Raw genomic sequence first — 25,881 nt, 5'->3', positions numbered from 1 at the left:
TGCTGCTTCCAATAGCTCAGATGAGGAGCATCCACAGCAGACATCGACATCGCAACAGCTGTTATCTGGCAGGCCCGGAGCACTCCAAAGACAGGTTCCAAAAATCAAAAGAGTTGCTGGACAGCTTGTCCAGAGGGTCAAAAGATCACAGCGTGCTAGGCCGCAAAATGTCTGCCAAAGTAGGAAGAGTGCAGTGTGGCACTTTTTTGAACAAAATCCTCATGATCAGGCCAAGGTTATCTGTAAGAAGTGCGCAAAGACCTTTAGCCGAGGGAAAAATCTGAAAAATTTGAATACCAGTTGCATGCTTAGACATTTAACCACCATGCACTTGCAAGCGTGGACACAACACCAAACCTCAAGTGCCACATGTGCAACTGATCACAACGAAGGTAGTCAGCAACGCTACATTGTTTCCCCCACTGTAAGCCCACCGGTTAGCACAGCAGCAAATGTAGAGGTGTCGTTGCAAGGCCACAGCAGTCAGGGAATCCCACTGTTATATCAACGAAAGACTGATTCTAGGCCATCAGAAAGAACAACAACTCCATCACCATCATCAACCCTCTCTCAGTCCGCCCTGTCCACCGCTACTTCCACCATATGCAGCTCTCAAGTCCAGCTCACCCTCCCAGACACTATGAGTAGGTCAAGAAAGTACTCAGTCTCTCATCCGCGTACACTGGGTTTGAACGCCCACATTGCCAAACTAATCTCGTTTGAGATGATGCCCTTTCGGTTGGTGGAAAGCGCAGCTTTCCGCGAACTCATGGCCTATGCAGTACCACGCTATGACCTACCCAGTCGCCACTTCTTCTCTCGCAAAGTCATCCCAGCCCTCCACCATCATGTGAAAGACCGCATTGTCCATGCACTCAAGCAGTCAGTGAGCGGAAAGGTGCACCTCACAACTGATGCATGGTCCAGTTGGCATGGCCAGGGCCGTTACGTGTCCATCATTGCGCACTGGGTTAATGTGGTGGATGCAGGGTCCACAGGGGACAGCGGTGGTGGGACAGTGCTGCCTAGCCCACGGTATAGGAAACAGTTGGCTGTAGGCGTTCGACCCTCCTCCTCCTCCTCCAGAAGCGAAAGCTCGTCCACAGAGCGCAGTCGTACGAGCACTCCATCTGCAGCTGCCACTGTTGCACACGAGGTGTCCCCCTATCGAGCAGCTAGTGGAAAGCGTCAGCAGGCTGTGTTGCAGATGATGTGTTTGGGCGACAGACACACCGCCGAGGTGCTGGCCGAGTACTTGAAGCGACAAACTGAGTCATGGCTGGGCAGTGTACATCTTGAGGCAGGCAAGGTAGTTAGTGATAACGGCCGTAATTTTGTGGCAGCCATAGCCCTTTCAAAACTCAGCCATATACCTTGCTTGGCTCACACCTTGAACCTGGTGGTGCAGTGCTTCCTCAAAAATTATCCGGAGTTAACAGCCCTGCTCCAGAAGGTGCGAAGACTGTGCGCGCACATCCGCCGGTCGCCTGTACACTCCGTTCGTATGCAGAAGCTGCAGCGATTGCTCCACCTTCCCAACCACCGCCTCATTATCGACATTGCAACAAGGTGGAACTCCACCCTGCACATGGTGGAGCGGCTGTGCGAGCAGAGGCAGGCCATAATGCATTTGTGGGAGGATACACGGCCAGGCACTTTGAGAGCAGACATGGAGTTGACAGGTGTGCAGTGGTCGAAGCTGAAAGACCTCTGTAAAGTCCTTCAGTGTTTTGAGGAATGCACGCGGCTGGTAAGCGCAGACGACGCCATCCTAAGCATGAGCATCCCACTTATGCGTCTGCTCATGCAAACATTGACGCACCTTAAGGAGCAGGCTTCTGCAGCCAATGTTGATGAGGAGGAAGAGGAGGAGGGAATCCTTGATGACATTCAGCCATTGTCTGCTCAGGGACCTCTCCTAGACGAGGTGGAGGAAGAAGAGGAGGAGGAGGATGATGGGGATGATTACTTAGGGGAGGAGGATGCATCTCGTGGGGCAAGTGAAAATGTTGGCGTGGCAAGGTCTGGTACAGGGTTTGTGCGTGACTGGAGGGATGTGGATTTGCCAGAAAGTGCTCCTCCAACCAGCACTCGCAGTGCATCATTGACACCGGGAACATTGGCCCACATGTCAGATTATGCCTTGCAGATCCTAAAAAGGGACCCTCGCATTGCCAAAATGATGAACGATGACGACTACTGGTTGGCCAGCATCCTGGATCCACGCTATAAAGGCAAATTACAAAACATCATGCCACAGGAGAACCTTGACCTAATATTGGCTAATAAACAAGCAACTCTGGTAAATCGGTTGCTTGAGGCATTCCCAGCACACAGCAGCCGTGATGGTTCTCACACGAGCCGTACGGGCCTGGGGCAGCTTGGCAGAGGTGTTCGTGGTGCACACAGCAGAAGTGGCGTTGGAGACAGGGGTTTCATGACAATGTTGTGGACTGATTTTTCAAGTACCGCTCACACAACTGGTAATACAGCATCGATGGAAAGTGACAGGAGACAGCAGTTGTCAACTATGGTTACAAACTACTTTTCCTCCCATATCGATGTTCTACCACACAGGTCATTCCCCTTTGACTATTGGGCCACTAAACTGGACACCTGGCCTGAATTGGCACAATATGCCTTACAGGAGCTCGCTTGCCCAGCTGCAAGTGTGCTATCGGAAAGAGTCTTCAGTGCAGCTGGATCAATCCTGACAGAAAAAAGGACCCGTCTGTCAACCCAAAATGTGGATGATCTAACCTTCATTAAAATGAACCACGCATGGGTTTCCAAGGATTTTGTCCCACCTTCCCCTGATGACACATAGGGTGACAGAAAAATGGCTTGCTTTGGTCCACCTCTTCCTGGGACTTGACCTATTTCACCTTTTGCATCAGCTGAATGTCCAACATCAACATATGCCACTTTCTAAAACTCCCTAACTGTGCTGCCTCCCCCCCCATGGCCGGGGTCACCACCTAGCGCACGACACCGTGCGAGTGCCGTTGCCCTGGACAGGTGGGTAGGCCGACTCTTGGGCACGGGCACTGGCACAGGGTCCCTCATAGTGCAATCAAGTGTCTCTGACGGTGGTGGTGCACACCCGCCGTCAGACACACCGCCGTACTATGAGGGGCCCAGTGCCAGTACCGACGCCCACGAGTGGGCCCCCCTTGCTTGGGCAGGGCCCCAGCATTTGCAATCTTTACCTCTTCCTGCTCCTCCGCTGTGTAGTGTGGGCCGTCAAATCCATACTGTGCCTGTCACCGTTTGAGCCTGCCTCCTGATGTATAGACATATATTTTGAATGTGTACACTATGCTATCCATACATGTTATCCGGGGATACGGTACCCTTTCTAACCTTTGTACAATCACGTGCAATCCATACTGGGCCTAACACCGTCTGAGCCTGCCTCCTGATGTATAGACATATATTTTGTATGTGTACGCTATCCATACATGTTATCCGGGGATACGGTACCCTTTCTAACCTTTGTGCAATCATGTGCAATCCATACTGGGCCTAACACCGTCTGAGCCTGCCTCCTGATGTATAGACATATATTTTGAATGTGTACGCTATCCATACATGTTATCTGGGGATACGGTACCCTTTCTAACCTTTGTGCAATCATGTGCAATCCATACTGGGCCTAACACCGTCTGAGCCTGCCTCCTGATGTATAGACATATATTTTGAATGTGTACGCTATCCATACATGTTATCTGGGGATACGGTACCCTTTCTAACCTTTGTGCAATCATGTGCAATCCACACTGGGCCTAACACCGTCTGAGCCTGCCTCCTGATGTATAGACATATATTTTGAATGTGTACGCTATCCATACATGTTATCTGGGGATACGGTACCCTTTCTAACCTTTGTGCAATCATGTGCAATCCATACTGGGCCTAACACCGTCTGAGCCTGCCTGCTGATGTATTGACATATATTTTGAATGTGTACGCTATCCATACATGTTATCTGGGGATACGGTACCCTTTCTAACCTTTGTGCAATCATGTGCAATCCATACTGGGCCTAACACCGTCTGAGCCTGCCTCCTGATATATAGACATATATTTTGAATGTGTACGCTATCCATACATGTTATCCGGGGATACGGTACCCTTTCTAACATTTGTGCAATCATGTGCAATCCATACTGGGCCTAACACCGTCTGAGCTTGCCTCCTGATGTATAGACATATATTTTGAATGTGTACGCTATCCATACATGTTATCTGGGGATACGGTACCCTTTCTAACCTTTGTGCAATCATGTGCAATCCATACTGGGCCTAACACCGTCTGAGCCTGCCTCCTGATGTATAGACATATATTTTGAATGTGTACGCTATCCATACATGTTATCTGGGGATACGGTACCCTTTCTAACCTTTGTGCAATCATGTGCAATCCATACTGGGCCTAACACCGTCTGAGCCTGCCTCCTGATGTATAGACATATATTTTGAATGTGTACGCTATCCATACATGTTATCCGGGGATACGGTACCCTTTCTAACCTTTGTGCAATCACGTGCAATCCATACTGGGCCTAACACCGTCTGAGCCTGCCTCCTGATGTATAGACATATATTTTGAATGTGTACGCTATCCATACATTTTATCTGGGGATACGGTACCCTTTCTCACCTTTGTGCAATCACGTGTAATCCATACTGGGTGTGAGAACGGCTGGCGAGCTGTTAAGCAAGCTACAGCACCTGTGGTTTGCACACGTAAGTTTTTCATTTTTTCAGGAATGACGGTTAGGCCTAATTCCGGAACTGCGGTTGACCTGCACTTACTGGGAAATCATTGTTCGCGGGTAATAATTGTAATCAGTGATCCCCATCACTAACGTTGTTCAGCGGGTTATCTGCACCTGTAAGCGACAAACGCTGGCCTTTTCAGTGTAGCGCACATGCAGCCACGGACATGTAAGGGCATGACACACCAGTTATTGGCCAATCTCATGTGGCAGAGCCTCACGTGTCCCTCTAGTAAGCCGGACTCGGACCGCGGGGCATGACGGAGTCTCGTTCGTTAACGGAATTAAGCTTGCAATGTGTGCATCTGTTCTGTAGCTGGCATGGTTGAGGTTTCCCAGGTGGAGTCGAATTTAACCGTAGGCTCCACTCCTGGTGGTGCCCTTCTGGACATTCCTTTAAGGTTCAGCTTTGCAACCATACTGCCGACGTAAAACAAACACTTTGCCTTCATGAACGCTGTTTGGAGGGTCATGACTCGTGGGAATAACGCCGCCCAATCAGTTAACCTGCTAGAGAGATCGTTCGTTGCTCCCAAGCATGACATCACACTCCCTAGGAGGAAGGTAATGCCACTGTGGCGACCGTACTCCTGGGGGCGACACAAGTGCACTGATGCCCAGCCACTGCTCGATGAATCTGCTGGTACATTGACCCAGACCACTACATTCCCCTCGCACGCTACACGGCCTGAATCTGACCCTGATGAAACTCAGGTTACCCTTCCCATATACAGTTCCATCTTACACGGTGACAAAGAGGAAGCTGCAGATGAAAGTGCTGGTTCGGCGCACCCGCCATCAGACACACCACCGTACTATCAGGGGCCCTGTGCCAGTGCCGTCGCCAACGAGTGGGCCCCCCCTGCTTGCTCAGGATCACAGCACTTGCAAAGTTGAAATACTGTGCAGTGAGATGGAAGATGGGGACGACGAGGAGTCCAGACAAGTACAGGGATTCCCTAGCGAGGAGACTTATTTGATTGTTTTCAATGTTGGGACAGCAATTTTTGGGGAGCACTATACTCTGGAGAATGATAGATGGGGCCCACCATACACTGGAACATTCCAAAGGTGGACATCAGACACTGGAGCAGCATTTACAGGGCCCATAATACACTAGAGCATTAGAAATGGGGCCCATTATGTTTGGAGTATTATTTGGGCCCATAAGACAGTGGAGCTTCATCCATGGGGACCAACATATACTGTAGCATTATGTGGAGCTTATCATATACTGTTTCAAACATTATATGGGACCAATGATTCTGTATGGAGAAATAGATGGGCCTCGTCATGAGATGTAAAAAGTGAAGTATTTTTCATTGTACTATACCGCTATTTCTCTGCCGTATCGGAGCATGATGAGTTGTGGCATGTGTTAAAGGGGCGCTCTTTCGCCCAGGGCACATGAAAACCTGGAACCAGCCCTCCCCCCCACAACTTTAGCCAAATAACCCCCATTTTTCAGTGCGTAACTTGTATTATGAAGTTAATTAAGGTTGACAAGCTTAAGTAAGAAGAATTGATGCTTTTGGCATTCAAATGGGCACTGTAGGTGTGTTTCCTGTCCTCCTCTCAGTGCCGACTTTTATTCCCCATTGACTTACATTGGGTTTCGTGTTTCGGGATGACCCCGACTTTTCCCTATAATCAGACGATCTTGCTCGACCCGACTTTTGGAAAAGTCGGGTTTCACGAAACGAAACTCGACCCTAAAAAACCAAAAGTCGCTCAACTCTACAGAAGACCACCGTGGAGCAGATGGCTCCTCCGACAACTCCAAAAATGCTGCAAGCTTTCCTTGGTCTCGTCTCGTATTGCAGAACCTGGATCCCAGAGGCTTCAGTCTTAATGCAACCTCAGTACGATTGCATCAACGCAACCCCGTTCCTCCTGTCGGACGCAGCCTTCATCTCGTTCAGGAAATTGAAAGACTCCATCATCTCCGCACCTGCACTAGGCCTCCCTGACTACGAGAAGCCGTTCCGTCTTTACCTAATGGAAAAAGAAGGTCATGCCACTGGCGTCCTGACACAAATCCACGGAGGAAAGCAGAGGCCTCTAGGCTACTTCTCAGCCCGCCTAGATCCAGTTGCAAGGGGGGCCCCCTCCTGCATGAGGGCAGTGTTTGCAGCACACGCCCTCCTGGACAAGACTGCTGACATCATCCTGGGACACCATCTGGAGATCCTAGCTCCGCATGACATCTCGGCAATCCTCAATCAGACCCAGCCGAAACACCTCTCCACCGCCAGACACCTCCGCCTCCAGTGCTCTCTACTGCTGCCTGACAATGTCACCATCTCCAGATGCACAGTCCTCAATCTAGCCACTCTACTCCCTCTCCCTAGAGGGGATACGGATCTGGACCCCTCAGATAAAAATCTGCAGGACACCTTTCACAAGGATCTGGACTTGCTCCGTACTGATGACCACGATTGTTTCAGCATCATGCAACAGGAAACAGCAGGATTACCTAACGTGGCGGAAGAGCCACTGACCAACCCAGAGTTGATCTTCTACGTTGATGGCTCCAGATTTGCGGATGATGAAGGGAAATTCCACACGGGATGTGCAGTGACCAGCAATCAAGAAATCCTATGGTCCAGAAGTTTGTCGCCTAACCTGTCAGCCCAAGAAGCGGAACTGATAGCGCTGACCAAGGCCTGCCACATTGCGAAGGACAAAACTGCAAACATCTATACCAACTCCAGGTACTCGCATGGCATAGCGCATGACTTTGGACCCATCTGGGCTGCAAGGGACTTCATAACAGCAAGCGGAACAGCCGTGAAGCATCATGGAGCCATTAAGGACCTGCTGAATGCACTCGAACTTCTGAAAAAGGTGGCAGTGTTGAAGGTTGCACACGGGAAGCTGAACACAGTAGAGGCACGAGGCAACAACATGGCAGACATGGCAGCCAAAGAAGCAGCCAGAGGAAGACAACATGGAGAGGAGGAAGAGGTCGTAGAGCCGGACGGTTACTACATGACGACTGAAGACAAGAAGACTGAAGACAAAAAACCTGATGAGATGACATCCTGGGACCTGTTCAAGAAGCTGCAAGACCAGCCCTCGAAGGAAGAGAAAGAAGGCTGGATGCGAAAGGGGGCGACGCACCAGGAAGGAAGGGTATACGCAATGGACTGCAAGCCCTGCCTCCCCCGAAGCATGTACCCAATGGTGGTCCAGTGGGCACATGGGCCCACACACAGATCGAAGACACAGATGAATGATCTGATTGGTGCCTACTGGTTCGCTCCAGGGATCTCCACCCTCACAGCCAAGTTCACCAGCAGCTGTTTGACCTGCGGCAAATGCAACCCTGGACGAATGGAGAAAGTTCCCCCACACCATCTGGTCAGACCACTATACCCCTTCCAGAGGATCCAGATTGACCACATCCAGATGCCGCCGAGTGGAGGTTTTGAATATGCCCTTGTGGTCGTGGACGTGTTCTCAGGATGGCCCGAAGCCTTCCCAGTAAGAAACCAGTCGGCAAAGACTACCGCCAAGAAGCTGCTCTCAGAAATCGTGTGCAGATACGGGGTTCCAGAAGTGATAGAGAGTGATCAGGGACCTGCATTCACAGCAAATCTAACACAAGAAATCTGGTCAGCGGTAGGGTCAGACTTAGGCCTACACACTCCCTATCACCCCCCAGAGCAGTGGAAAGGTAGAAAGATTGAATGGTACACTCAAGAATAGGATGCTGAAAGTTGCCCAAGAGACAAACAAACCATGGCATGAGACACTCCCCATTGCACTCTTTAGCGTCAGGCACACTCCCAGAGGCCCGGAGAAACTGTCACCATTTGAGATTCTGTTTGGGTCTAGCCCCAGGTTAGAGGTATTCTTTCCCCAGCAGTTGACCATGCAATATGATACCTTGTCTGCTTATGTGATCGGTTTGACAAAAAAGCTTGCTGATGTCCATTCTCGAGTTTTCTTTTCCCTACCAGATCCAGGATCAGTACTCGGCACACACTCCCTGAAGCCGGGTGACTGGGTGTTGGTGAAGAAGTTCGTAAGGAGAACTCTCGATCCCAGATTTGATGGTCCTTTCCAAGTGCTGCTGACGACACAAACCTCTGTGAAACTAGAGGGAAGACCCACTTGGATCCACGCATCGCATTGCCAGAAGGCACATGTACCAGAAGACATCCCTAAGCCAGAATGATTCTGTTTATTTTCTGTGTGATACAAATTCTGGGGGTGGGAGCACCTTTTACCGAAGACATTACCAAAGATGGGGACTATACAATTTTCTGGTTTGACACATCAGCACACATAATCACATACCTATTCGATTACTGTGACATAGTGCATTGCTCACCTACACGGCTGGAGAGGCTAGAGAGACTGGGAGAAGGGACCCAATATATTTGTGTTGTAGATGATCATTGGGGAGATGATTGTGCATATTGGGGAGCTGCTGCATGGAACACAGGAGAAAGTTGGGGGTACAAACCTCAGTCAGCCCTGGACAGAAAGGATAGAGATGGTAAATCATTAATTGACCGCATGCATCTCACTAAGCAGGCTTTTGTGAAAGGGTGCAACATCAAGGGCGAATGTAACCGACTCATACTCAGCATTGAGAATCCCTCTCCAGGTGATGCAGGTACATATATACTGAGTAGTACCTGGTCAACAGATGGGCGCCGCCCTCCCGTACACTACTCAGGAAAATTCATGCTAGCAAACAGGGCTGACAAACCCAAGACACCCCAACAAGCCCCCAGTAACATGAGAGTGTTGGTAGATCCCACCTATGAGGAAACCCTAGCAGTAGAGACAGGGTTCGCTGAAACCAACTACTGGCTAGAATGGGTAAAATATACGGCCCAACAGCACAATGGGAGCGGCTGTTATGCATGTGCTGGTGCCAGACCCCACCTAGGTACAGTGCCACTTAACATCCCAGAGTCCCACCAGGCCTGCTTCCTCAGTATATACACCAACTCCTCTGACTCCACATCTTGTGAGAACTGGAAGTCTAAGTACGCACTCTTGGTCAAAGATACACCCCCTGGGGTAGGGATAACAATCTACCCTGGTAATTACACCTGTTACACACGCACAGGAGCTGGCAGAGATGTAAAAAACTTCACTGAGGGGTTTTGCTGAGAATTTAGTTCTACCACTGTTAACCTGGTCAATCATGTGGTTTCCTTGGGTGACATATACTGGATCTGTGGTGACATGAAAATACGTAGTAGACTAGAAGGTGTTTGGATAGGCCAATGTGCTCTGGCAAAGATCCTGATGCCCTTCCACCTTTTTCCCTACACACATGAGTCTACACCACGTACCGGGGTAAGAAGACCAAGAAGGGAAAGTGCCCCCAAAGGTAGTTTTGATCCACATGTGTACATAGACACCATAGGTGTGCCAAGGGGGGGTACCTGATGAATACAAGGCCAGAGACCAGGTTAAGGCAGGATTTGAGTCATTACTGCCAATGATCACTATAAACAAGAATGTGGATTGGATAAATTACATCTATTATAATCAACAGAGATTCGTCAACTACACCCGAGACGCTTTAAAGGGTCTGGCAGACCAGTTAGGCCCCACTTCCATCATGGCATTCCAGAATAGGATGGCCTTAGACATGATTCTAGCCGAGAAAGGAGGTGTTTGTAAGATGATCAAAGACACATGCTGCACTTACATTCCGGACAATACTGGTCCAAATGGTAAAGTCACAGCAGCCATACAAAAACCCACTGAGTTGTCTGAGGAGCTGAAACAAAACTCAGGAGTTACTGACCCCTGGGACCAATACTTTGGGTGGATGAGCGGGTGGCAGAGAATGCTAGCACAAGCCGTAACAGTCATACTGGTGGTATTCATCTTGGCGATAATTGCTGGTTGTTTTATTCTCCCTTGTATCCGCAGGATGATGGAAAAGACTGTCCATGATACCACAAATCTGATGCCATTGACTGCCTTGGATGTCTCATCTGTCAAAATCGACATCCCACCTCCACCGCCACCGCCTGACACCATCATCCAGCTACCAGAACTGCCTCGTGAAGAGTACACACCCCTGGACACGCATGCCGCTGAACATGAGACTATGATTCCGCCAAACCCCAAGTAGGGACAGACCTCTTGACCGCCCATTTGCGAAAAGTCTGTACAGAGGAGGATGTATGCGTTAGGCGTATGTCAGTCCACTGGCAGCATAAAAGAGTTGCAGCGCTTTGCAAGTGCTATCTAAGGGGGGATTGTTATGGAAATATATATATTTCATATGTGTATCCATAGATCTCACTTGCCTGCTATAGGCTATATACTGCTATATATACTCATGTACTCTTATATACTGCTACATACTCATATATGCTCGCTTGGAGATATAATCATAGCTGTCTTGACCTTTGTAACTATTCTACCAGAGATGACCTAACCCGTCTGAAGAACCAATGTGACACCCATTGTTTTGTGTCTTGGGAAATATCTAGCAGACATGAGAAATACAGAAGTAACACCAGATGTGCCAGCCGATACCAGAACATGCTGACACTGTAAAAACAATAGACTGTAAATTATATTGCTAGAATCAGCTTTTTTGGTAAACTCTTCCATATATGTTCATGTATTCAAACGGACCAATTACACTAGAAGGTCAGCCTTTATGTTAATCAGATAACCTCCCTTTCCTACATGCATACATAAATATAGGTATGCTTAATAAAGCTTCAGAGCATTGAAAGAATCTTGCTGTCTCTGTGTACAGTTCTTTTCTTCCAGTTGAGCGCTCAATAAGACTCTGTCTAATTTGGGCAGGCCACAGTACGCACAGGGGTAAATTTACCCAACTATAAATTTCCACATCAGTGTTGTAAAAAAATTCTAAAAAAATTGAAGGTCTTTCACACCAGATGTAAACACCATGATGAAACAGAACATTTATAATTATCTTAATGTCAATTTACCCTTCTGACAAATAGAATCCTTTAAAGTAATGTTGCCATTTTATTCATTGATGCCCAAATATGATGGGCAAGAGTGGACATGATTACAGAAACCCTGTGAGCTATGTTACACTCTCTCTGTCAGACCCATAGAAGTGAATGGCAGTGATGGAAACAGTATAGCACAGCAATCTACACCATTTCTATAACTCAGGAGCATTAGAAGGGTGGCAAAAGAGTAAGAACTGTCAACATTACTCATTTCTTACCAGTCTCAGTAATGAACATAACATTCTCTCCTGATTGTAGAGGTCGATTGAGATACAAAGTCAGGGTGAAAGGTTGACATCTTCTGAGGATGAGTGCACTGTTGTCAAAGGCATCAGTATAGTGATTAGTCCTATTAGTAGAGAGATACCACTCACAACTGTTGACTTGCAAATCGGCTAAAAAATGAAGCAGAAAAAATAAAGACATTAAACAGGAAACATCTATTTAGTTATGCACATAGCTTCATAGGTATTTTCTGGCTGTTAACAAAGCAGTTAAAAAGTTACTGTCATTTAAATTTTTTTGATAAGTCAATAGTACATGTAAAAATATAAGACTTTCTAATATACAGTATTTTATCAGATAAATTCAACTCTTTCTCCATCTGGACTGATCATACATATTCATAATTTTCAATTCATGGGTGAAATCTGTATTGAGTGAAGATACTGTATATTTTGCCTTTATTGAGATAAGAGATGACAGTTGGTGCTCACGAAGTTCTCCTGAGAACTGTAAGGTTGTGTGCCCACGTTCAGGATTTTTCGCGTTTTTCTCCCTTTTTTTAGCATTTTTCCCCTGCAAAAACGCTTAAAAAATGCATACATTAAGCAGCCCATTATTAGAATGCATTCTGCGTTTTTTTTCTGCAAAAAAAACGCATCGCGGAAAAAAACGCAGCATGTTCATTAATTTTGCTGAAAATCTGCGGATTTGTCACTATGTCATTGTATTAGGATGCTCCTGAAAAAAACGTGCAAAATCCGCAAAAAAACGCACAAAAAAAGCACGAAAAAAATGCAGATTTCCTGCGCAGGAGTACGGTTTTGCTCAGGAAAATTCTGCTTATGTGGGCAAATAGCCTAACTGTTGTTTCAGGAGAACTTGCAGAAGAATGTCTGAGTCTGTCTCTAGCTCCTCCCTTCTCCTCATTCCTGATCATTTCGCCATAGAATTTTAAAAGCACCAACTGTCATCTACTATCTCAGTTATTTTAAAATCAGTGTTCACTCAATATATAGTTTGCAATCTTTCCTTATGAACTGATAGAGAAAAACCATTACAGGAGGTAAAAAAGCAAATGTCTCTCAGATATATTACAAAGTTGCTTATTTTCATTTGTACTATCAATTTCAAAATAAAAATTAAAGCAGCAGTTACAGTTTAAGTATCTTACATTTACCGTGAATCTGAAATCAGGGATAAAATGGATGAACATACATACAATGTATGACATTTAATCCTGACATTTACATTAGGATACAGACTTTCAGGAACATAAGTGCATAGCAGCTTACAACATACTGCCATGCCTTAGTATTAGGAATATAGCCATAAATTAAAAAGGTGAAAAAAACAAATACCTAATAATTGCAAATATTTGATATTAATCTATCCCAAATGATAAATGTGATTTGGTGAAAACTCTATTTAAAAAAGTAACTATGCCCTTAAGTTCAACTGATAATGGTTTCTTTAAAGGGGTATTCCCATCTCCAAGATTCTAGCCCAATAAATATTAGGTGTAACAATAATAATACCTCCAATTAGACATGTAGCATAGTTCTTCTGATTCTCTATGTCGCTTATCACATATCCAGGGCATTGCAGTAGCTTAGGTATCCATGGTTGCGACAATCCATATGGTGATAGATAGTTGAATCTCTAATTGGAGGGATTTGCTAATATTATTATTATTACACCTACTACATATTGTAATAGGATCTTGGAATACTCTGTTAACTTTTATATTAGCCTTTCACATTCTTCTATATAAAATTGCAACCCCTTATTTTAATGAGCTGCTTTAAGCTACTTATGGGTAGGGTTGTGAGAGTATGGCAGAAAGGCAACATCCTCTGAAGACTATAATTGATGGTTTAAGGTTATTTCAACATGATGCGTTGCACTATTGTTATTGCCTTAATGAGTATCCCCATCTTCATGAATGGATATTGCTGGATACTGGTTGTAAAACAAAGAAATGTTTTTTTATTTAATTTATTTATTATCCATCAGTAGTTTTTGCCATGTAATCTGAGAGTAGCATTATATGGGGACAGAGATCCTGACTCCAGTGACGTATCACTTACTGGGCTCCTTGCTGCAGTTTTTTATAAAATCACTGTTTCTCTGCTGCAGATCTAGCAGTCCTCTGAATGCTGAGCTCTGTATAACCCCGCCCACACCATGGATTGGCAGCTTTCTGTGTAAACTGTTCCATCCCTACTAATGTGCTTATCCTGTTCCACCATAGCTGTGATTATGTTTGGCATTCCACTCTGAATTTGGTTCTGTACATATTTCTCCTGTTTGCCCTTATGTGTATGTGTGATGTTTTTGGAAACACATTTACTGAATGAGCAGAGTGTCACGCCGAGGCTCACCTGGGGGCGGGACCTCGGTCCCGACGTCATCTCTTCCGGAGCTGCGGTCACTCCGGGGGTCCCGCCGGGTGTGCACGCGCACCTCTCGTACCTAGGTCCCTGTCTCCTCCATGTTATGTCTGCGCTTGCGCGCTTTTCTCAGTTCGATCTCCAGGTCAGTCCTCTCTATGGTACTGGAGGACTTGACCCAGGAAGCTCTCGTGATCATGTGCTATATCAGGCTACCTCTTCCTAGGGGAGATGCCTGATTATTGTCGTGCTTCCTGGCTTGGTCTGCCGTGTCCCTGCCTGGCTGTGTGCTGTATTCAGGTCCCCTGCCTTGCACTCTGTTGTGCCTCTTGGCACACGCTCTGAACTTGCACTCTGCCTTGTACTTGGTTGTGCCTCCTGGCACACGCTCTGACCCTGTACTATGTCTCATACTCAGTCGTGCCTCCTGGCACATGCTCTGATCCTGTACTCTGTCTCACACTCAGTTGTGCCTCCTGGCACACACTCTGATTCCGTGCTCTGTCTTATACTCAGTTGTGCCTCCTGGCACACACTCGGACCCTGTGCTTTGTCTCATACTCAGTTGTGCCTCCTGGCACATGCTCTAATCCTGTACTCAGTCTCTTACTCTGTTGTAACTCCTGGCACACGTACCAATCCTGCGCTCTGTCTTATGCTCAGTTGTGCCCTCTGGCACACACCCTGCTCCTGTACTCTGTTACACCTCCTGGCACACCTGCTGCCTGACTCAGTGCTCTGACGTGCTCCTTGCACGCATCCTGCTTCACTCACACCCGGACGCACGAAGTCTCTGTATACCATGTGTTCCCGTGTCCACGCTTTACATGTTCCTGCAGACACACTCACCCACTCGTGTCTCCTGTGAGCCGGCCGCCTGGTGCCAGCAGTCGTGGTGCCTCACCCCCTGGGGCTTGCCCCTGACACTCCCTGTATAGGGGGTGGTCTTCACTAGGTCAGCTCGCCCTGGGTGGGTTGGTGTCACGACCCAGAGGGTCCACTCCAGGAGTCGTCACACAGAGTGACTGGAAAAGTGTGAAAGGATGACATTTGGCCAAATGGCTGCAGGCAGTATCCCTGTATGATTGTGCACATGACAATGGCAAACTACAGTAGGGCCAAGAGAGACGACCAGGCCTCAGAAGGACGTTCGCGTGGGCCATAGACTCTTGTGTAGACATATGGTACAAAGGGGATTGGGCCATGCTTCAGGGGACGAAGTCAGCCAGCCTGATGGGTGTGCAAAATAACTCATCGATACAGAACTTGCAGTCTAATGGCGGAGTGTTATAGACTCTCGTTAGGGCCGTATTGTTTAGCGAGTGACAAAGACGACAGTGATGGGACCAATAGAACTGTGACACACTTCAGGTGGAGATGTTAAGTCCTAGACACCACTAATGATAATAGTTGTTTACTTGTAATAACAGAACAATAGTGTGCTAATAGAATTGGCTTAATACCTAGTATAGCGGAATTGTTGTATTCGCACTGCCTAATAATTTATTGTAATTCCACTGTTTGCTTTACCCTTTGGTATGTGCCGTAGGCACCACTTATATCTGTGTTGATCAAATAAATATCTGTCGGTTAAGTTACCACTGAGTCATCCAGCTTTTGCACCCACGTACCTGTTGACACATATGCATACAGCATAGTGAAAGGAAATTGCCACTAGCTGCCCATGAGAGATGGAACCATCCTCTTGAATGAGAGGGTGGCAAAGTGAGGCTCACAGTTGTAAAGGCAGAACTAAAAGGCTGCCTAAGATGCTCACTCAGATGCAGGTTCCATGGTCACAGCTTTTCCATGAAAACGATAAAGATGAGAGTACGTGTGAAGCTGGCTGACTGGAGTTGTGTTGTGGACTACAGTAGGCAGGTCTGAGCGACAGTTTGAAGTTGTTGAGCCAGGAGTGGATGTTGCCTGTTCATGCCCGAAACTGTAGTGAAAAGCAGTCAGAGAAAGGCTGACCATTCCATCTGATGTAAACAGATAACCATGCAGTGTTTAAGTTTGTACGTATAGCTGAAAGGTAAAGACTAGGGATGAGTGAACATGATTGGTGATACTTGGTTATCACTCGACTATCATAGTGTTCCTATGTACTCATTATTATGCAAATAATGGGCAATGTAAAACTCAAATACCCACCCCGCATTTTTGGAGCCTGTTACACAGCCAATAAGCATCCGAAGATTCCCTGCGAGTTACTGAAATGCCGTAGCCATCTTGGTTGTAGCCTTACTGTAGTTGACTGCCTGTGTGACATCATGAGCGCTTATAAAAGAACAGTCGCCATCTGGCTTGGTACACTGCCATCTTTGCACAGCTCTGTGACACTTCATATTGCAGGTAGAGGGGCCTGTGTGCAGTATAATAAATCAGAGGTCTGTAATGTTGATACTGGTGCTGAAGCTGAGCTATCATACTAACAGCCCTTTTAAGGGCTAATCATTTGCTTTGCTGGTTGTATCACATACAATCTGCAATTAGCCTAAGGAGTGAGAGAGAGACGCAACAGCAGGGAGAGTAACAGGATCCAGTCAGTACACAGGAATTAGGGCTATGCAGTCCATTGGCAAATATATAGTGTGAGACAGTGAGGGGAATCATATGTGAGAGTCGATAGGTATCCCACAGGATGCGGACAGAGTCCTATTAGACCCGCTGGAGTGCCTTATGTTCACAGCAGGGTGCCTGTGAGTCACAAGGCAAAATAAAAGTAAGTGTGGACCTTGTTAAGCTATTTGACCAAGGCAATGTTCAGGAAAACCCATTAAGAGCTTTTATTTTTGAAGAGGATGACAAGATGGTAGTGGGGCAATCTGCTAACTCCAGGTCAGGTCTTACAGGTGGTCCAAGGCCACAGATTTAATTTAAGAACCCTGCAGCAAAGGTTGGGTGTGTCAGTCTTGGTTTGCAAACTTGCAGAGCAGATGGCTCTGCAAAACTCAACCTGTGTGAGGTAACAAGGAGTCAAGCAGAGCCAAAAGCCCAGCACCCCTTAGCGTGACATGGTGGTGCAGTCATCCACGGCAACAGGTCTCGGATTAGGACTGTTTTTACGCCCGACAGCGATTCGGAGGATTCCGTGTGCTTTTTCTGTTGTGAGTTTTTTTGGACATTGAAAGACATTTGCTTTAAACTGTCCTATAGTCCCTTCCTATCTGTCGCACTGCACCAGCCCCACTGCACTACAATAGTTGCAGCTTTTTTTGGGGTGGGGGGGTAATTTTATTACCCACACACCATTCTTTGCTCTGGATCATTTTTTGCATAAATATATATAACACTCCAAAAAAGTGTTTAAAAATTTTGCAGGTTTAAATTTTTCACCCATATAGTATATATAAAACTGAAAAAAAGCATTCAAAAATGTTGCAGGCTTGAATTTCTCAGCCATCCAGTTTAACATGCTCTGTGATAGAATTCTGTAATATCTAACACTCCAAAAAAGCATTAAAAAAATTAGCTGGATTACATTTCTCTCATATACACTATTCTGAAGTGTGAGGTAAATTTCTGTGATATTATGTAACACTACAAAAAGTGTTAAAAAAATTGGCTGGATTACAGTTCTTATCCAAACACATTTCTAGCTTACAAATTGATCAAGAGGTGAATGAGTGACAAGTGTAGGCCTGATGTTCTCAGATCTCTTCCACTACAGGCAACCTGCCAGATGGAGACCCAACTTGGAGTCTCCACATTTCAAAAAATGATTGCCGCACTCCACTGAAGTCACAGCGGCATCAATTTCCCCAGGGTAGAAAAAATATAATGGGGCCCTGACACCACTTCCACAGAATTAGCACTACAGATTTATATGCTGGAATGTTTATTTGACACGGAATCCTATCTATATGAACAAGCTGAGAATAAACCACCTAGCTAACTATCTGACTACTTGCAGTAGCAGCTTCACTACGCTGCTACACTCGCAAAATGGTGCTAAAGCCACATGTCTGCTTTTTATATGGAGAGGGACATGTGACTTTGGCAGCCAATGACATCAACCCTTGTGTCTGGACATTGTGGATGGTTTCTGTGCCTTGATTGGCTGTTAGAATCTCCACACATTAAGTTTATATAGAAAAAAAAATAATAATGGTGCACCGCTCCTCTGACCTCTCCCCACCCACACCCCTCATCAAAAACGCACCACATCCCACCCGCTCATCATACAGCACCACTACGCTAGCCAAATTCCTACCAAAAGCATTACTGGAAACTCGACCATTTACTAAACTTTGACAAAAATTTAGCAGAATTTGAGATTGGCGAGCATTTTCTGAACTAGTTTGCTCATCTCTAGTCCACATCAGCCACAATCTGTAAGCTCTGCACCACTGCCTCAGCAAAGCAGCAACAGGGTTTGCTGAAGCCAATGTGTCTAGGAGACAAAACGCACACCATGGCAGAGTTATGTAAAGGAATCACAGATCTGTGGTTTTTTTGTCACTGAACCTCCAACCAGGCATGGTCGTGTGTGATAATGGGCATAACCTGGTGCTTGAGAAGCTTGGCAAACTTGGCATATGTGCTCAACTCAGTGGTTTCTGAAAACCTACTCAGATTTACCAGATCTTCTGGTCAAGGTATGCCGTGTCAGTGCCCATTTCCACATGTCAGCTACAGCTGCCACTATTTTGGTATTGCTGCAGCAGCACATTCAAGTGCCAGCTCACTCACTGGTGTGCGACATCACCACTCATTGGAACTCCGCACCACACATGTTGGCAAGGCTTTATGAGCAGCAGGGGCCAGTGGTTAAGTACCATCTCCAACATGCCTGTCGGTATTCTTGTCAGTCTCTGCACATAACTAAAGGCATGGATGTCTTACATTTGTGCAGCTCTCCAAGAATTTGAGGACACCACAAAGATGGTGATCAGTGATGATGCCATAGGCAGTGCAACAATCCAGTTTCTGTGCCTACTTAAACAGTTGCTGCTCACAATTGAACTTGAAGCTTTGCATGTGGACCAGGTGGGGATGAAGGAAAACATAATACATAGAGATTCTAGTCAGCCCATCCTCATGTCATCTGCTAAGTGCGGATTGGGTATTAATGAGGATGTGGACGCTAAGGAGGAACAGGAGGAACAGGAGCTGGTGGCTAGCGCAACAGAGGCTAGAAGCCACACAACCTTTGTCCCGTCTCTTATACGTGGATGGGCTGAGGATGGGAATGAGGAGGAAGAGATAGAGGAGGTGGTGAAGGAGAGTTGTTATCATGTGGAGACAGAGAAGTGTTGGCTGTATGAAGCTTGGCAGATATGGCTGACTTTATGTACCGCTGCCTTTCTCGTGACCCTCATGTTAAACTCATCTTGGCCAAAAAAGAGTACAGATTGTTCAGACCCACGCTAGACCCATGCTACAAGGAAAATTTTGTGTCTCTTATTCCTGAGGTGGAGAGGTCTTCTAAAATGGTGCTACACCATAGGCCATTGTGAAAAATATGTTGAAAAAATTCCCATCACACAACGCTAGTCACAGGGGGAAAGCTTCCTTGACAAACCAAGGAAGAAAGGTCAGGGAGACACACAGCAGATGCAACGGAACACTGTCAAAGTCATGGGCCAATTTCATGACTCCACCCCTGCGTCAAGACTTGATGACCGGGTATTTTTAAAAAGGAGGGAAAAGTTTTAAGATGGTCAAACACCATCTGGTTGACTAAACAGCGTACTCCCTATATAATCTGTGACTTTAAACTATTTTGTCTCAAACCTATACACCTGGCATAAACTGTCCCTCTTTGCTTTAGAGGAGTTGTGCTGCCCTGCCGCTAATGTCTTTTCTGAGAAGGATTTTAGTGCCACCGGGGAATCATAATAGACTGGCGCTTTGGCCTGTCAACTGAGAATGCTCACAGGCTAACTCTAATAAGAATAAACAAAGCCTGGATTAACCCACACTTTTCCACATTACCAGATGACAACATCACTTAGAGTGTTTTACTATTCAATATTTGAATGAGGCCCGCTAGTTGATGCCTTTCTTGGGTCTGTGGATGACCCTCCTTATAGTTTTTGGCTGGCTTTTCACTTTCTGCAAAGCCTTTAGGACTGTATATGTGCCTCAGCTACACGTTCAAAATATTTACATTCTAAATTTTTTTTATTTATTCAAAGAGTCATCTATACTGTTTAGCACTGTTATTGTATTACGGTGGTATGTAAAACTCACAAAAAGTGCTGAAAAATATCACTGGATTTGATTACTCATCCGTAGATTATTATGCGCCTCCTGTCACATTTTGATATATTGGTGGTATGTAACAGTGCAAAATGCCTTTAAAAATTTGGTTTGGTTACATTTCTTACCCATACACTATTCTGTGGTCTGGGTTACATTTCTTGGATATATAACACTCCAAAAAAGCATTTTTTTTTCTGGGTTACACTTTTTACCCATACACTGTTTTGTGGTCTGGGGTACATATTTGTCATATATAACACTCGAAAAAAAACGCAAACAAATTTTTCTGGGTTAAATTTTACAACCATAGAGTATTATGTCGTCTTAATACATTTCTATGATATATAACACTCCCAAAAAGTGTTAAAAAATATTTAGCTGGGTAACATTTTTCACAAAAACACTATTACATGTTCTGGGGTATATTTTCTTTGACATACATCTCACCAAAAAAGCATAACTTTTTTTGCTGTGTTAAATTAGTCACCCATATACTATTCCATCTTCTGGGATATATTTAATTGATATATAAGTCTCAAAACTTGTTCACCAATTTATCGGTATTATATTGCCCATCCATACAGTATTACGTGCTCTTGAGTATATTTCGCTGCTGTATAAGGCTCCAAAATCTTGTTAAAAGTGTATTGGTATTGTATTGCTCATCCATAGAGTATTATAACTTCTTTGGTACATTTCGTTGTCATATATCGTATTTTTCAGACTATAAGGTGCACTTTTTTCCTCCAATGTGGAGGAAAATGGGGGATGCATCCTATAGTCCAGATGTACCTGCTCAGGCTGTGGATGTGGAGTTGGAGGAGCGGGTGCGGTGGAGCAGCAGGTCACATTAGTCAGGAGCCGGCAGATGTGGCTAACTCTTGTGCCCACTGCTAAAGAGAAATGAGTATTTACTGCATTCCATGACCAGAAGAGTGAAAAGCAGTGATTATTCATTTCTCTTTAATAGCGAACACACTGTTAGCCTCAGCAGCTGGCTTCCTGCAGCTGCTGGGCGTTCGCTTGTGCCTGCTACTTAAGGGAATGAATATTCACTGCTCTCTACTCCCTTAGGCTTGGAAGGCAGTGAATATTCATTCCCTTTAGTAGCAGATACACTTGAATGCCGGCAGCTGTAGGAAGCTGGCGGCTGCAGCTAACACTATACTTGCTATTAAAGAACAATGAATATTCACTGCTTTCCACACTCATAGTCCCATTGTGGAAAGCAGTGAGTAATTCAGCAGCTGTCCTTCAACTTGTAAGCTGCACATGACATCACTGCAATTCTCTGCTTACAAGCATAAAGTGTCATGATTCCTCTGCTATCTAACTGGGAGGTGCAGAGATTTCCACAGATGCACCCTGTTCTCGGTAAATGCCCTGCTATTCAGGTGAGCTGTTTGGCCCAGATCACTGCCAGTCAAAAGCTTGTTCTAGGGCTAGCTTCAGACTAGCATTTTGGCCCGCAGCGCACGGCTGCCACTAAGCCCCGCCCCCTCCGGTCATCTCCTCCTAGTGTTGCACATCGCTGCATGCAATCTGCACACCCTATCTTTAGCACAGGGTGCGCAGATCGTGCGCTGGCCGTGCGCTAGTAGGATTTTGAGTGTGCTGCGCCCTTTTGACGGTGCTCTGAGAGCACCAAAATGCAACATGGTGCATTTGGCGCATGTCGGCACACTGTCAAAAGGGCGCAACGCACGAAAAATCCTACTAGCGCATGGCCAGCGCACGGTCTGCACACCGTATGCTAAAGATAGGTTGTGCATATCGCATGCAGCGATGTGTGACACTAGGAGGAGATGACCGGAGGGGCGCGGCAGGGGGCGGGGCTTAGGCTGGTTTCACACTTGTGTTTTTAACATGGGTGCGCATGGGTGCGCATACACATGCGTTTGTATGCGCATGCGTTTTTTTGCAGTGTGCGCTCGGGCGCAGAAAATGCATCCTGTTGCATTTTTTGTGTCCGACTTGCCCCCCAAAAATGCATGCGCACGCAATTCGTTTTTTTTACAGCAAAACACCCATTATAGTCTATGGGTGCGCATATGTGCGCATTGTAATGCGCATGTATGCGCAAAAAAAGCATGCGTTTTTTTTAAAAACGCACACAAACGGATGATGCATTTTTTTTCAACCGTTTGTGTGCGCAAAAAATGCACAGCAAAAAAACGCAAGTGTGAAAGTAGCCTTAGCGGCGGCCGTGCGCTGCGGGCCAAAACGCTGGTCTGAAGCTAGCCTAAGCTTGTGCGCTCTGATGTGTTCGTCTATACCCTGTGCTGTAAGGTCTGATCTTCTGCTGCTGACCTTTGGACTGTGTTCTGACTACCCGTTTGTTATTGCCCTTTGCTTATCCGCTATTTCTCTGGTATTCTGACCCTGGCATGTGAAATGACTTACAACTTTGTATTTTCCCTTGATTTACTACGTGCTCCTTTGGTATTGACCCCGGAACAACTGACTTCACTGATTCACGGCCTGGCCATGGGTTGTGACTAGTGTCACATAAAGCAGCTGCTGGCATTGGAACAAGGTGCTGCGAGGGATAGCAGGAAGGTAAGTATAATGGTTTTTGTATTTTTAATGCTTTTCTGATGGGGCCATGCATACCAGGATAAGGATGGGGCCATGCATACCAAGATGAAGATGGGGCCCTGCATACCAGGATAGGGATGAGGAGGCCATACATACCAGGGTAGGGATGAGGGGACCATGCATACCAGGATAGGAATGAGGGAGACATGCGTATCAGGATGGGGATGAGGGAACCATATTTACCAGGATGGGGATATTAGTATGGAATTGACCACATATTTTGCTTCAATTTGTTTTCTAATTTCCTCTTCTAAACCTAGGTGCGTCTTATAGTCTGAAAAATATGGTAACCCTCAAACGTGTTAAAAAATGTATCTGTAATAAATTGCTCATGCATAGGGTATTACGTGTTCTTGGGTACATTTTGTTGGTATATAACCCTCAAAAAACTTGATAAAAATGTATCAATATTATTTTGCTCATAAATAGACTATTGTATGGTCTGGAGTACATTTCCTTGTTATATAACCCTCAAAATTGCATAGCTTTTATGAGTCTAGGAGTACCAATACATGACAATTTGAACAGAATGTGTATGAGGCTCTCCTTTATGTCTAATGCAGGATGTACCGGAGTCCCTCTGAATCCCTAATTTTTGTCAGTTCCTGCTTTGTTCATAAATTAAACTGAAATTTCCTATTTTTCAATAAAAAAAACTATTTTGGTTTACTTAAATTATGATTTTTAAAAAATCCTTATTAACCCCTTCCGACATTTGACGTACTGATTGCGATGACGTACTATCCCGTCCATGGGCATTAAGGCCCAGGGCACATGGATGGGATAGTATGTCATCGCGATCAGCTGCGCTCACAGGGGGGACGCAGCTGATCGCAGACGGGTGTCAGCTGATTATCACAGTGACAGACTGCTCCCAGCAAAATAACCCCCGACACACTGCGATCAAACATGATCGCTGTATTCCGGGGGCATAGGGAAGCATCGCGCAGGGTGGGGGCTCCCTGCGTGCTTCCCTGAAACCCTCAGAACAACGCGATGTGCTCGCATTGTTCCAAGGTCCTCCTCCCTGCAGGTCCCTGGATCCAAGATGGCCGTGGGGGCCTTCCAGGTCCTGCAGGGAGGTGGCTTCTCAGTGCCTGCTGAGAGCAGGCGATTGAGAAGCCGCATGCACTGCCTGTCAGATCGATGATCTGACACAGTGCAGTGCAAAGTGTCAGATCAGCGATCTGACTTTATATAATAAAGTCCCACCCTGAGACAATGTAATAAAGTAAAAAAAAGTGTAAAAATAATTTTAAAAAAATTCCTAAATTTAAGAAATTAAAATATTCCCTAATAAATTATTTTTTTTTGTAAATAAAAAAACAATAAAAGTACACTTATTTAGCATTGCAGCGTCCGTAACGACCTGCCCTATAAAACTGTCCCACTAGTTAACCCCTTTAGTGAACCCCTTCAAAAAAACAAGACAAAAAACAATGCTTTATCATCATACTGCCGAACAAAAAGTGCAATAACACGGGATAAAAAAAACGGATATAAATAAACCTGATACCACTGAAAAAGTCATCTTGTCCCACAAAAAATGAGCCATGACTAATGTTGAGCATTCCGATACTGCAAATATCGGGTATCGGCCGATATTCGCGGTATTGGAATTCCGATACTGAGTTCGATACTTTTTGCTTATCGAATGCCGGAATCGGAAGTTCCCATAATGCAATGAGCCAGTTTGATTATATTCAGCCAATGAGGAATCCTAAGAAGTGTGGGCACATCCTGTTATGCATGTTAGGCATGTTAACTAATGGCATGGCTGTGATTGGCTGCGAGCAGACCACCCAGCTGCTCCTCCACCAGACACACGCTGAACAGTGATCTATGGAAAGTGAAACTAGTGAGGGAGGAGGAAACGACCAGTTCTCATTTCAATGCCAGAACCCCCCCCCCAGACGTTTATCTTAGAAGCAAGAGATGATATCTGGGAAACCGTGCAGACTAGCTACAGAAGGTAAATTACTTATTGTCAGCATTCTGCAGCCTAGATATGTACTGAGATTATGTGAAAAGCCCAGACAACCTGTTCTGTTATGTATTTCCGCCAAGTTGGATCGCCAGCCAGGGCTGGTGGGCTACTCGGTATCGGGCCCGTTGGTTTCAATGGGAGATGTCACGGTAGCTGTGACCCGGTCCGTGGCCCTGGGCATCCATTGTAAAAGGGAAATGTTGAACGTGTGGATGATGATTAAAGTTTATTAGTGAATGATTCGTGACGCCACCTGTGGTGTTCGGCAATGAAGATGTTAAGCCGACGCTGCAGACAGATCCTCTGGGACAGATGGTGTGGTGCAGCTTTGATGTTGTGGCCCTCCACAGGTAGGGCTGTAGTCCCAGAGCAGTGTAGATGGAGAGGTAGTGAAGAGACGTAGATGGTGCAGTGTCAGGCACAGAGATGTAGCAGTGCTAAGTGTGTTGGCGCAGAAATAAATGGAGGACACCAGGGCATGTAGTTCCAAAGCTTTACTCAGTCTGTTGTGCATACAGGTGCCCGCATCCGTGCCGTGTTCTCCGGGTCAGGGGCTCAGTCAACCTCCAAGATAGATGAAGCACTCCGTTCCAACACTCCACCAACATGTGCCTTTTCTGAACGTCTCCCTCTATTGCTACACAACTCCTTTAACATAGTCAATATCTTTGTAACTCCGAATGTCTTAAAAAAAAAATTAATTCCTGCTA

At 45.9% G+C, this 25,881-nt stretch overlaps 1 protein-coding gene across 2 annotated transcripts in view; it reads right to left on the bottom strand.

The window, feature by feature from the left end:
* The window catches only part of LOC141059041 (protein-glutamine gamma-glutamyltransferase E-like), a 141,273-nt gene that overhangs the window by 60,032 nt on the left and 55,360 nt on the right, over positions 1–25,881 (bottom strand). For both annotated transcript variants that reach the window (XM_073555250.1, XM_073555249.1), the window contains exon 2: positions 11,980–12,156. In XM_073555250.1, coding sequence (XP_073411351.1) covers positions 11,980–12,156 — 177 coding nt within the window. The remainder of the gene's footprint in view (positions 1–11,979; positions 12,157–25,881) is intronic.

This window comes from Dendrobates tinctorius, unplaced genomic scaffold (genome assembly GCF_039654945.1).
Source record: "Dendrobates tinctorius isolate UK_male_01 unplaced genomic scaffold, ASM3965494v1 ptg000223l, whole genome shotgun sequence".
Taxonomy (NCBI): Eukaryota; Metazoa; Chordata; class Amphibia; order Anura; family Dendrobatidae; genus Dendrobates; species Dendrobates tinctorius.
Note: the sequence above shows the minus strand (reverse complement) of the source record. Positions and strands in the feature narration are given on the sequence as shown.